General features: G+C 34.3%; 1 protein-coding gene across 23 annotated transcripts in view; it reads left to right on the top strand.

Annotated features, from left to right (window-relative positions):
- The window catches only part of LOC123519872 (potassium channel subfamily T member 2-like), a 624,454-nt gene that overhangs the window by 525,282 nt on the left and 85,605 nt on the right, over positions 1–13,567 (top strand). For 16 of the 23 annotated variants that reach the window (XM_045281480.1, XM_045281488.1, XM_045281484.1 and 13 more), the window contains 5 exons: positions 6,754–6,900; positions 7,139–7,282; positions 7,746–7,899; positions 8,131–8,236; positions 11,368–11,382. In XM_045281480.1, the coding sequence (XP_045137415.1) occupies positions 6,754–6,900; positions 7,139–7,282; positions 7,746–7,899; positions 8,131–8,236; positions 11,368–11,382 (566 nt within the window). Of the gene's footprint in view, positions 1–6,738; positions 6,901–7,138; positions 7,283–7,745; positions 7,900–8,130; positions 8,237–11,367; positions 11,383–13,567 lie in introns of all 23 variants that reach the window. The other 7 variants (XM_045281478.1, XM_045281487.1, XM_045281489.1 and 4 more) reach the window with 2 other exon arrangements.

The raw sequence follows: 13,567 nt of genomic DNA, 5'->3' as shown, positions 1-13,567 counted from the left end.
TCTAAACTCCCCATCATATTCTTGATCTCCTCCACAGTTACTTGAAACTCCTTCATAATCCCTTTCTGTTCCATTACCAGTGGTTTGTCAAAAGCAGTCTCCTTTGTGAATACCTTCCGAAAGCATCCATTCATAGCCTCTGCCATTTCCTGGGATCTTCACTGCATACTCCATTTACTTCTAAACTTTCAATACTTTCTATTTTTGATGTTGTTGTTCACATGTCTGTAAAAAGCCTTGGTTGGTCTTTACATTTATCAATTATATCCTTTTCTTGTTTCTTTCTTTCTTCTCTTCTAATCAACACATATTCATTTCTTGCTCTTTTGTAACTTTCCCACTGCTTAATCCGTCTTTTCCTTCTCCACCTCTTCCATGCATCCTCTTTTCTTGTTCTAGCCTTTTCACATCTATCGTTAAACCAGTCCTGCTTTCCAACTTCTATGTTGTCTTATTGGTACAAATTTTTCTCACCTTCTTTGTATATTTTTATAAATTCCTTCCACTTTTCATTTGCTCCTTAGCACTCTTGAATTTCATCCAATTTGTCTCTTGAAAGAATTTCTTTAGGTTTCCAAAATCTGTCTTGGCATAATTCCATCTTCCCACTTTATATTCTTCATTTCTTCTAGATTTCTCTTCATCTATCACCTTGAACTCCAAAACTGCATGATCACTCTTTGCTAAAGGGCACTCCACCCTCATCTCCTCAATGACCATTGGCTCTGTACTAAAGACCAAGTCCAGTCTTGACGATGCTCCTCTCCTCCAAACCTAGTATCTTCTTTGACCCACTGAGTTAACACATTTTCCATTGCCAGTGTCAATAGTGTATTTCCCCATGTTGTCTCTGATCCTTCCATTGACCAGTCCTCCCAACACACCTCTTTACAATTAAAATCTCCCATCATTATAGTTCGTTCACAGCCACCCAACATTTCTTCCAGACATGTTCCTGTATCACTTATCATTTCTTCATATTCCTGTACTGACCATGCATTTGTCTTAGGTGGTACGTACACCACTATGTAGTGCCTCTTTTTCCTTCATTAGTTTCTGCTCTGATCTTTAGCACTTCTGCCTTTCCCATACCTTCTTTCACTTGATCCACCTTTATATCTTTTTTAACCAGCAACATCACTCCTCCTCCCATCTTACCTACTCTATTTCTTTTCCAAACATTATATTTCCCTTCTCCAACCATCATCAGGTCTTCTCCCTCTCTCAGTTTTGTTTCAGTAAGACCCACAATATCTGGGTTCTTGTCCCTCAAGTAATCGTTGAGTTCTAAAATCCCCGATATCACTCCATTTATGTTGGAATACATTACATTCCGCTCATACGTAAGTTTCTTTAGTCCTTTCTTACTGTACTTTTCTGGGTTATGAACCCAGTGTGTGTGTGTGTGTGTTAGAAGAGTGACACTGTCAGTTCCTCCAAGTTATAACTTCTTAGCCTCTCCACTCAAAGGATGAGTCTTTCCTTAATTTTACATTGTCATTTATTTGATGGACAACACAAGAATAAAATTGTTTTTGGAGTAAAGCCTCAGAGCACTTAGTTTATTATCTTTGTATAATTTCCATATAGAGCAGTGCAACCTTCGTGTTGTCCTATGCCTCAAAAATTTAATTCCTTTGTCTGTCCATCCAGCAAAACTTAGACTGCTATACCTCTTCTGCATTGACACTCACCTATCCTTTTCTTCTAAACTTAGCATGCTTGTGCTGTCCCTGTCAAACATTTTTAACTAGAAATTTTACTTGCTGAAACACTTCTGGAAATTTAGGTGACCTTTGACATTTTAACTTTTTTTCTTTTGGATATAATAGGATAAATTCCTACATCTCTATTAAACAGGCTAGAAACACTGAGTGTGCATGAGAGATATAGTATGAGCAATGTGCAAATAATGTAAATTGTGGAGCTGTGGAATGGGTTGAGAAGGAACACACTAAGATATATGCTCAGATTGAGGGGATGAAGACCAATAGATTTATGAAGAGAATGTGTGTGAGCAGAGTTTAAGATGGTGATAGGAGAGGAAAGGCACTTCAAAGGTGGGAAGATATGGTATGAAAGAGGGGAACTACTTGAACAAACAAGAAGGCAGTGTTTGGACGGAAAGAGATAGAGGCTTCTCTATTGTGGAAACTACAGACAGAATGCAGGAGAATATTGTTTTCATGACTGCAGCAGGGCAACTGGCAGCAGCAGGGAGAGAGGCTGGAAGCCTTTGTTTAAAATTGTGTGTGGACATTCGAACCACGTGGCTCCACGGTGACGTCAGACCTCTCTCTAAACCTATCAGAATGCTGTGTGAGAGTCCCCTTCAGCCATTTTGTTTTTGTGCTACCCTCTGTTCTGCTAGCGTAGGAATGAATTCTGGCAATTTACCGCCAACATGGCCTCTACCAGCGCTACAGGTGGTACCGGTGGCAGTAAGGACAATGGTGGTGGCGGCAAGGACGAAAGTGGACGAGGGGAACGTGTTAAAAAACGCGAGTTACAGCCTTTATATCATGTCTTATTAGCTTTATTTATTGTTTATTGGTCTGTTTTGTACGTGTTCTAATATGAAAAGGCAAAAGATTTTATTTCAGCTCGAAAGATGGTATTTTAGCGGTCAAAAGAGGGACTTTGGCAATGATCAAAAAGCTCGAAAGATGGTATTTTAGCGGTCAAAAGAGGGACTTTGGCAATGATCAAAGACTGATTGAGGCATTTTTTAGGCAATTTATATGGTACAAAGAATTCGTGCTTGGCGAAATTCACATTTGGCGGTAGCTTTGCCAGACTAATTAATTCACCAAGTGAGGGGGGGGGCTTACTGTTTATATATATATATATATATGTGTGTGTGTGTGTGTGTGTGTGTGTGTGTGTGTGTGCTTGTGTGTGCAAAAGTTTATAATTTTTTGAAAGTGGTGAAATAAGTGAATTTTTCATTGACTGGTTCTGTACATAGACCAGTTTCCTTGATACTTGAAACAAGAATGTTTCAAAGCATATCCAAATCTCTCTGTATTGAATCCTAGTAAGCCTTGGGTTTTAGATTGTTTTGCTGAAGCAGTGTTGTCTTGTAAACTGACATATACGGTACTAACTTGAGGTGAATTGATAGTTAAGAGATATCAGATGTGAGTGATAAGAGGATGCAGGGAAAACAAATTATATATAAAAAAAAAATCAGTGATACTAAAACTTAGTTAATCTACATGCATAAAAATAGATTAATTATTTATTCCTCTTTTTAAGATATCCAATCAGTTGTCCCTCTCCATGATTTTTCTTCTTGTCTTTTCTGTTTCCCGTGATCCTTGACCAGTTTGTGTTGCCTGGGAGTGCTGCACTCAAACCCAGTTGTGAGATGACACTCCTTACCACATTCCCTTATCCTTCTCATCTCATCCACCACCACCACCACTATATCCTTCTTATCTCATCTGTCACCACCATTGCCAGCACCACTACTTAAGTCATTGGTCACAGAACACCACATTTTTTCCCACCTTCTGAATGATTTATGATAGTGTTCATATATATATATATATATATATATATATATATATATATATATATATATATATATATATATATATATATATATATATATATATATATATATATATATATATATATATACACACACACACACACACACACACACACACACACACACACACACACACACACACACACACACACACACACATATATGTATATATACACATATATATGAACATAACAATGCAAGGTACTTATGTACTTATATTCAGATCTGAATAGTAAATTCCAATATTCACGTAGTCACCTTTTTTTTTTTTTAATATTGCGTTTATACTGTTTATTCTTTTACTCCTATGAGATTTTCATAATTTGTACAATTTTATTGTATTGCATAATTTTAAAGAAAATTACTATAATATTTCAACAAACTAAGATAAAAGTTAAATCTACGATGAATCTTTCAAAGAAAAGTCTGAGTATACTAAAAAGATTTGTTTGTATTCACATTTGAATACTGAGCAATTCCATTCACTCTGTCCTTGTTCTTAAGTGAGTAGTATTGGTTCATTTTGAAAACAGTAGGTATCTGAATATTGAGTGAAAGTTGAGCAATAAAATGCCATGCTTTCTTATTTAAACATCTCATAGACAAATTAGAATCTCAAAATGAATGTACATATAAACTATTTGTAAATTAAACTGATATCCAGTTGCAGGATTGTAACTATTACATTTCCAGTATAATTTCAAACATTTGAAAAACAAATTCCTGAATTAAAATGAAGTTCTGTACATATTTAATAATGCTTAGATGATGAAAATTAGATAAATTAGATCATTTAACTTTAGAGGCTGATTTACATTGGTATTCGTAAAATCACTTTTAAGAATGCTTATTTATAGTTTTTAAATAGAAATTTGATTAGTGCCGTAGTAACTGGTTCAGAAAATATTCCTAAATACTTTTCATCACTTATAACTAATTACCTTAGAATAATTACTCTTATCAGTTTAGGGAAATGTTTAGATATTGTGGCCTTATACTTGAAGCAGAGTATGTTCCATTATTTGTCTACTTTTATCAGATTTGGGACTTCTGGTGTAAGACAGTATGCTCACCTCACAGATAAAAGGAACTGGATTTAAATAGTGAGACAAGTAGAGGCGCTTTGAACTTGATTCCTCTAATAATGTAAAGCACTTCCCAAGTTGTGTCAGGCCAGCAGAGCTAGACTTAACCAGCGAAAGAGGCAGTGGAAAAACAATGGCTGATGTATCATTTGAGAAAACCTTACCTATACATGATTTAGTTACACAAGTCTAATTTTTCCAAATATTTGCTCTTGCAATCTTTTAATCTCATCTAACTGATCTTTCAGTTATATTCTGTCCCTCTTCAAGCACAAGTACCTCGTGTGTCCCATTGCTTCATTGCTGTATGTAGGCCTCTTCTATCATTTTAAGGGGTTCCTTTACCAGTTCCCAAGTTAACACAAATAAATGTATGTTCTCTTGAAACTTAACGTAATAAAGTCACATGTGAGAATGTAAACATGGTTACAATAATGAGTGTAATGTAGATCTAAATGATAGAAGCACAAGTCCCCACAGCATACTGATGGTGCTGCATTCCCATGACTGTGTTCTGGTTCCATTACTTTTATCACATTTCATATATGTACTTATGTAAGTTTTATGTAACTTTCTTTGCACTGAATTTTTGCTCTAGGCCGAGCTTTCCTTATTGAATAGCCAAATGTGACAAGCGGCATCACATTCCTTTATATGGAGTTATGAAGTAGATTTGAAGGTATCTACTATATATATATATATATGTTTTTAATCTGGTGTACCCTCAGGAAACCTTTGAATATTTCCTTCTGAATTCATAGTGTGCAGTGATTTTAAGACATTGATCGACTGTTTAGTGTATGTAGATGGCAAGTAAAAAGCTGTGTACAACCATAAAAGTTTTATATTGTTCATTCACGTGTACGCATCCTATTTAGACACTTTTATGCGTATATTTGAACATTATCTTGCAGGAATTATTTGAGTACTATTTATCACTAAGATTTACATGCTTTACATGATAGACAGAAAATTGGCAGCATTTCACAATATTCATTGAAGAAAATATAATTCAAGTTATGATTTAAAAGCATAAAAATGGAAATCTACCATTGTTTGTGTAATATTTTTGTTGAATAGTTTTGTTGCAGTTATAAAAGAAACATGACAATGACAGCTTGCTGATGCTAGGTTTTTTTCTAAACATTCATGTGACAAATATTCATGACTAACAGTTATGTACACTGTTGCAACAGCATATTATACTAAAGCACACATGCACATACTCTCACACACACATGCTTTGAGTTGTTTTTTCCATAATCTAATATGTTCAAGTATGGTGTGCTGTAGTTGTCCTTGTCTTTCCATGTTTTGTCAGATGCAGTCAAATCTCACAGACTTGTTCCTTACAGGTTATCATAAGCATTAAGCACAGGAACACTGAATGTTTGTCTATATGTTCAATGTGTACATATGTAAATCACAAAAGCATGCTGTGTATCTGTATCTATTTGCACTAGAATTAGCAGTACTGAGTAAGTTATTCTGCAAATATCACAAATATATCATAAAAGATATAAATTCTCATTCCACTAAATATAACCCTTTGCTTCAGTATAAACTGAAATAGATAAAATACATTTATCTTGTAGCATAACCCTGCATGGCTTTTTATGGTGAATGTGACAAAGTAGTTTTGTGACTACAGAAGTCTTAAGCAGTACTTGTCTACCACTCTTCACCTGTTGCCCTATATTGTGCCCCAACCTATCCATCACCATGCCTTGCAAGCCTTTCTTAAGGAAAATTTGTATATACCTCAAATTTTATTGTATACAAGTATTTTCCTACCTTAGCACTTTAAACACTATAGATTATACATATGAGTTGCCAGCAGACACAAGAGCTTTGTAGTACTCCTGGTCCATACACCAATTATAAGCTATGAAGCTCTTGAGAGCCTTCAACACTAAGCTTCAGTAAAGGCTTCCAAAGGCTTGGCTTGGCTTGGCAAGTCATTGTGGAGAAGGGAAGGGTTGGGCAGAGGAGAAAGTGGAAAGAAAGCCATGCTGGGGAGTCACACCTTGGAAGGAAGTGTACCTTGCAAGAAGGTACCAGCCCTGCTCCTAGCAACACCCACTAACCATGACTCAGGCCTCTCTCTTCCAGTTTCTGTCAACGAGCTGCAGAAGAAATTGGAGGAGGAGGTGGATCGGAGAAGGGAGAAGTGGGAAGAAGAACAAGGAAGACATATTACCAGGGAGGAAGCCTTGGTAACTTCCACTAAACAAAAACTCATTCAGGAGGAAGGAGAATGTGAGTTTGATTGTGAATGTAATTATTAGAAAAGTGACAAGAATTAATGCTCAATTGTTTGAAATTTGGAAATGTTATAATCAATTAAAGATACTTAAACATTTATCAGCTATTTTCTGATGTAGAACTGATTGAATGCTGTACCACATGAAATTGTCTCTATTTTTGAGGAAAGATTTTTTTATCTAAAGAATATTTCTTATCAATATTCATTAATGTTTCTTACTTTATTATTTAGCAATGGAGCTGCGCAAAAGCCATCCAAGACACAAGCTGGAGCGAGAAGACACAACAAAATCTAATAGTCCTTCCTTAAGTGGTGGTAATTTTCTTGATGTCCCACGCTCCGACACCCTTATCAGTGTCTCAGACAAACGCCCCGGTGTGTATAACATTGACCTTATATCCATTTGGAATACCTTTATCTAAATGTAGAAAAAAAATATTTTGTATTTATATATTGAATGACATCATTTCTGGAGGAAAATGTATACAGTAATTTTTTGGAAGAACATTTATATACAGTCAATTGACAGAGTCTTGATAATTTGAGACCCTGTACTGCCATATAAGGGTCAGTTTATTTGGTATAAAGCATTTGTGATATGAAAATTTATTATAGCAAGCCACCACTATTTGTCATGTAGAATTGTGCATTACATAGAATTATTCATGAAATTTTACTCACTGTTGACATGAGAATGTTTAAAAAGAGAGTCTTGTAAAATATTCATGAAACATGACAAAATATCACCAAATCTAACTATCTTTATTTTCATGCAAACTTCAGTTAATTTTTATTTCACCCAGTGATGAACAGAATTGTTATTTTTATCCATTTGCAGAGACCCGCCGTCCATCCATTCTACCTGTGCCAGATATGTTCACTGGATCCAGCCTCAATATTTCAAGCCAGGAACGAGGTAGTGAAGATGTATCAGGAGAGAGTGATGATGAGGTTGATGATGTGCCTTGGCGGTCTCCGTCAGAGATGATTGCGTGAGTGGCTGTTGTTTGGAATTCCTCATGTCTTTGTAGCTCGTCATGTACAAAATGAGTAGTACTGTCATGTCCATTACTTTATAGATTGTAGCCCAAATTATTTTACTGGTCAGAATTAGGTACATATTGAATTATTTCTGAAGCTAACCATTGTATATAGTATCATAAAGAAAATATACTGTACCTGCACTAAACCAAAGCCGTTTATTTGATAATGGTTCACTACAGGATCATCAAGGGATTTCCACCTGTCTCCCCATATATTGGTGTGAGTCCCACCCTCTGTTACCTGTTGAAAGAAAAGAAGCCCCTTTGTTGCCTACAGCTAGCACAGGTAAGACCAATCTGTTGAATTTTCAAACACTTTGCAGCACTTGTGCAATAAACCAATATATGTATCTAGACTATTTTGTTTGTATATATACATATATATATATATATATATATATATATATATATATATATATATATATATATATATATATATATATATATATATTTGTTAATTAATTAATTTATTTATTTATCTGTTTATTTATTCATACACACACACACACACACACACACACACACACACACACACACACACACACACACACACACACACACACACACACGGCCCGGTAGCTCAGTGGTTAGAGCGCTGGCTTCACAAGCCAGAGGACCGGGGTTCGATTCCCCGGCCGGGCGGAGATATTTGGGTGTGTCTCCTTTCACGTGTAACCCCTGTTCACCTAGCAGTGAGTAGGTACGGGATGTAAATTGAGAAGTTGTGACCTTGTTGTCCCGGTGTGTGGTGTGTGCCTGGTCTCAGGCCAATCCGAAGATCGGAAATAATGAGCTCTGAGCTCGTTCCGTAGGGTAACGTCTGGCTGTCTCGTCAGAGACTGCAGCAGATCAAACAGTGAATCACACACACACACATCATATTTTTGCTCACCCCTCATACCAGTTGTATGCACACATACACACTAGAACACATTCAAATTAAAATTGGTCCTGCAGTACTAGATTTACACTTTCTCTAGAATAGTAAATTAATGATTGAACTTGCATAAATTTTCTTTGTAAAATTTTGCAGACTGAATAATAGAAAGCATCCTTTAAGACACCATCTTTATCCTGACCCAAGAGTAATCCATGTACAGTAATCTCTCACTATATAAAGAGGATAGGAATTTAAAAAACCCTTTTTATTAGAATGTTTCATATAATAGATATATTTATTTTTTCCTTATTTAGATACATTGAAATAAAGGACGTTCATATGAAACTTAATTTTTCCGTACATATTTTAGTTACAAAAATAAATACAGTTTTGTCTAATATAATATGCAGGAATAGCACTACTAGTACATATTAGTAATTATCAGAAGGCTTGTATTGTTATTATGGTTGTCTAGACATGTATTCATACCTGCAAACTACTACTTAATGCTGGCTAGTACAGGGGACTTGAGCTGTTGATGCAAGGAAGTTGATCATTGTGGAGGAAAAAGAATCTGTTGTAGGAGGCCAAGTCTTGGACAAAAAAAGGAAAAAAAAAACTGGTGCCTTTTTTGCTGCATGGTCATTTCTTAGATTGAATGAGGTCTTCATAGCAACTTACTAAAGCAATGACACCATTGTGCACTTCATAGTGTCTAACCACTTCTCAGTTAATCTGTATAAGTTGGGCAATTGGTAGGTCATGTTCATAGCCTGGGAGGACTGGAAGAGATTGAGAAAGTAGAAACTATTATGTATCTCTTTTTTTTTTTTTCATTATTCACAAAACTGTGCTGGGCAGTGACTGATATTTCTAAACATTTTAGTTGTGATTTTTTGTACTCGAGGGAAATTTTTTTATGTAGCAATTTTTTGTCCTTTATCTGTCATCTTCATAAGTTTGAAAATTCATGCAGCAGGCCTTCATATAATGAGGGATTACTGTATTGTGTATCAGTAGCAGTAGTTGCAGTGTGATGGTGAGTGAAACTACAGGATGAAGTAGAAATACTTTATATAACATTTTGATTGTTGTCTTATTTAGAAAATTCCTTAGGTTCAAAGAAGACAACAGCTTAAACCGTAGAAAACAAGTGCTTCATGTTGTGTTTCGATCCTTTCATCATCACAACAGTCTATTCACTTACTTCATTGACACAAGAGGCAGATGTGTTATTCTTGTTTAAGTAATTTTGAAACATCAGCCTTGTTTATTATGTAGGAGACAGAATGAGAGTGAGCAAGTATTTACCTATGAGATGTGTTTGTCATTGGTGTTTATAGCATGAGGTAAATTTTGTATCACCATAGCAATACATGTTCAACCAACTGCCAATTTCAGTTTATATCCAGTCCAGTACTTTTAATACTGTTTAGTTGAAAATTAACCATGTTTTAACTGGATATATAGCTGTATTTCAAATACTTGAAAGATAGATAATTAATTAGAGAGAAGATGAAGATCACTGTTGAGTATGTCTTGGCAGATACCATTTTCCTACTGAGTGTTTATCACTTTTATTTCAAGTGTTTTCAATATATTCAATATGTTTAACCATAGTGTTATTGAAAAGGAAAGGTTATCACTTTCAGAAGCATAGCAAATTTAGCTAAGAAAGCACCTTGAATATTTGCAATATCAGATCATGAGTAAAATGTTATATTTTACTTAAGTAATAAATTTTCATTTTTAGTGAAAGAAACCCCATTTCTGCACACTACACTACAATGAGCATGAAAAATTTAATGGGGCATTTTTTTTCTTCAGAATTCAATCTTTATTAAAGTTGTAAAATTTAGTATATATATATATATATATATATATATATATATATATATATATATATATATATATATATATATATATATATATATATATATATATATATATATATATATATATTAGTTTGCAAGAATAATCAAAACTGCCTAAATCAAGATTAATGATAATTGTTCACTCATGTATTTTGTCAAGCTATGAATTTCATTCTAGCTTTATAGATTATATGCTTACCTTTGCATTTGTTTTTATTATGTAAAAAAAAGAATGGCTTCAAGAACACTGGTAAAGCAAATGAAATTTAATTTGAACACCATGCTTTATAAAATGAATGACAAGTTGTAATTTAGTAACAACATCAAAGGATTTGTAAATTCAAAAAGTTTTCTATTACCTGACAGTTAATCAGTGCACTACATGTCTGTTATATACCATTGACTGGCAAGAGCTGAAACCACAGTATATATATATATATATATATATATATATATATATATATATATATATATATATATATATATATATATATATATATATATATATATCAGCACTGGACTTTGGAATAATATAAGTTATGTTATGTTGTGTAGTTACAGTATTAGATAGAATGTTATTGGTTTGTTGCTGTGTTCAGTCTTTATTCCATCAGTTTTAAGTTCTATTGCTGTCTAGTTAACAACTTTTCTTTATCCTTTCAGAGTAGAATCAGATCTGTAAGTCTTGCATGATAATTGTTGTGTATTTTCTCTTCATGGTTTCACGACTGGCTGAATTACTGTTAGCCAGCGAGAGCAATAACCCATTCATTGATTGATTAAGCAATATTACAAATCCTTTGGCTTAATAGTGATGCATTGTACCACTTTATCATGTAACTTCATCCCAGTAAAGAGATTGGTCCCACCAGTATTCACTTATACACATGAATGATAAAGTGTTTTCAAGATTTATATCTTTCCCAGATACAGCATGCTTAATGCTGCACTGATTTATTACTTTGTCCAGTGAATGACTTAATATTAAGTGGTGAAATGTGTCATTACACCATGAATGGGAGAAAGTATATTGCTTTCCGAACATGTCAAAGGAGCGTTAACTCACACTGGCTCATGGTTGCTTTATTTGCACCACACTGCTATTATTATTATCATCATGAAATTGCATTTCAGTATCACCATAGTAGTTCAGAAGTTTTTTTTCTTTTCCTATATATAGCTTACTTTATTTTTCATCGAGTGATAAATTTTGCAAAGAATGTTTCCTTTTTTACATTATTAACTAAGCAATATCTAAGTTCAAGATATTTTTAAAGATTATCTTCATTGTGAAGAAATATGACGATGATCCCTTTGAAACTTAACACAAATTAGTGGTGGCTGAACTCAGTTTTGTGTGTTTCTCCTCTAACATAGAATTGGCCATATGACAGAAATTATGTTCACAATGAAGCACATTGCTGTGTTTGACTCACCTCAGGTGGTTCATGAGAGGACAGCTGGATCACTTGTTATTGCTTGAATAAGTATTTTCTGAGACCAGGAAGCTTTTTTTTTTTTTTTTTTTTTTTTTCCTTTGATGTTGAATTTATCTATTCCCTTTACGATTATGCTTTTTTTATAATGTTTGAAGTTGATATTTTAGTTCATTCTTAGAGGATATATCTCATTTATAATTTTTGAGTAGTAAACATGTATGTAGAGTTGAAAAGCTGTCATTGAGAATTCCTCATGCCTTCATTTGTTTCCTCTTATTTGTGGTCTTTACTATGCTTCTTTCGACTTATTAACAATCTTTCACCCTGTGACTTGCACTTAAAGGGATTTTTTTCATGTATATAGTGTATATGGAACTTCAGTTTACTTTTAGACATATCTACTAAGTGATCAACCATTAAATATAGTTATTTTGATGTTTGTGAATTTCCATTTTACAAAATTTGCAACTAACATTATAACCAAATCTGAGAAATCCTCATCTGCTTCCTTCCAAGCACCTTATCATTTTTCATACTTCAATGATTTTTCCCTATATTTCCTCACTACCCACACACCTCATCTGGTCCTCTTTTGTTGCATAATTCCTTCAGTTTCTAACCAAATGTAGAAGTATTAGTAACATATCTGTTCTCTGCACAAAGCAGGATTGGCTTATGACAGTAATGCTGAGCTCCAGTTGCAAAAAAATGTGATACAGTTCATTTGGGTAAGTTTGGTAAGAGAACCATGGTTTTAATATCATTCAGGTCTTGAACTTAGGATGGTAAGATTTTCAGAGTTTTATATACCAACTCATATTTGTGTAGCTTTCTATAGACATCAAAATCTTGTCACTTAACCTAGAAAGCAGTATAATTGTTTCTTCAGTGGTCCACATGTCTGTATAATAGTGTATGAGTGACTGAGAGCTCATGCACTTTGTTGATGACCCTCCCTACCACTTAGCCAACTCAGTGGCCTTCCACTGACAGCATAATAGACTGTCAATGCACTTTGCCAACTCACACAACTGTAGCCATCTCTGCCTTGTGTATCATTGATGTTGAAAATACAAAAAAATGTTTATAACTATTTGTACATATTTTGTCCCTATTTGCTGTCATGCACTGTGCTAACAGGAAAATTTATATAATAATCAGCACATTTGTTTTGCTGATATCCTTCACTCATTCTCACTTCACCTATAACTATCTCCATGCCCTTTGTCACTTTTCTTGTCATTGTTCAGCCATCATTAACCAAGAACATTTTGAATGGTTTCATATAAAAGTACATATTTTGTGATAGGTACTTTGTGGTGGTGTTCATTTATTTTTTCTATTGTGACTATGATTTTGCACACTGTTGTTTCAGTTTCATAACAGTGCAAGTGCAGTAGCAAGCACGTGTATAGACATGTGCC

This window comes from Portunus trituberculatus, chromosome 46 (genome assembly GCF_017591435.1).
Source record: "Portunus trituberculatus isolate SZX2019 chromosome 46, ASM1759143v1, whole genome shotgun sequence".
NCBI classification, from domain to species: domain Eukaryota; kingdom Metazoa; phylum Arthropoda; class Malacostraca; order Decapoda; family Portunidae; genus Portunus; species Portunus trituberculatus.
The sequence above is the reverse complement of the archived record's forward strand: the minus strand, read 5'-3'. Positions and strand labels throughout refer to the sequence as shown.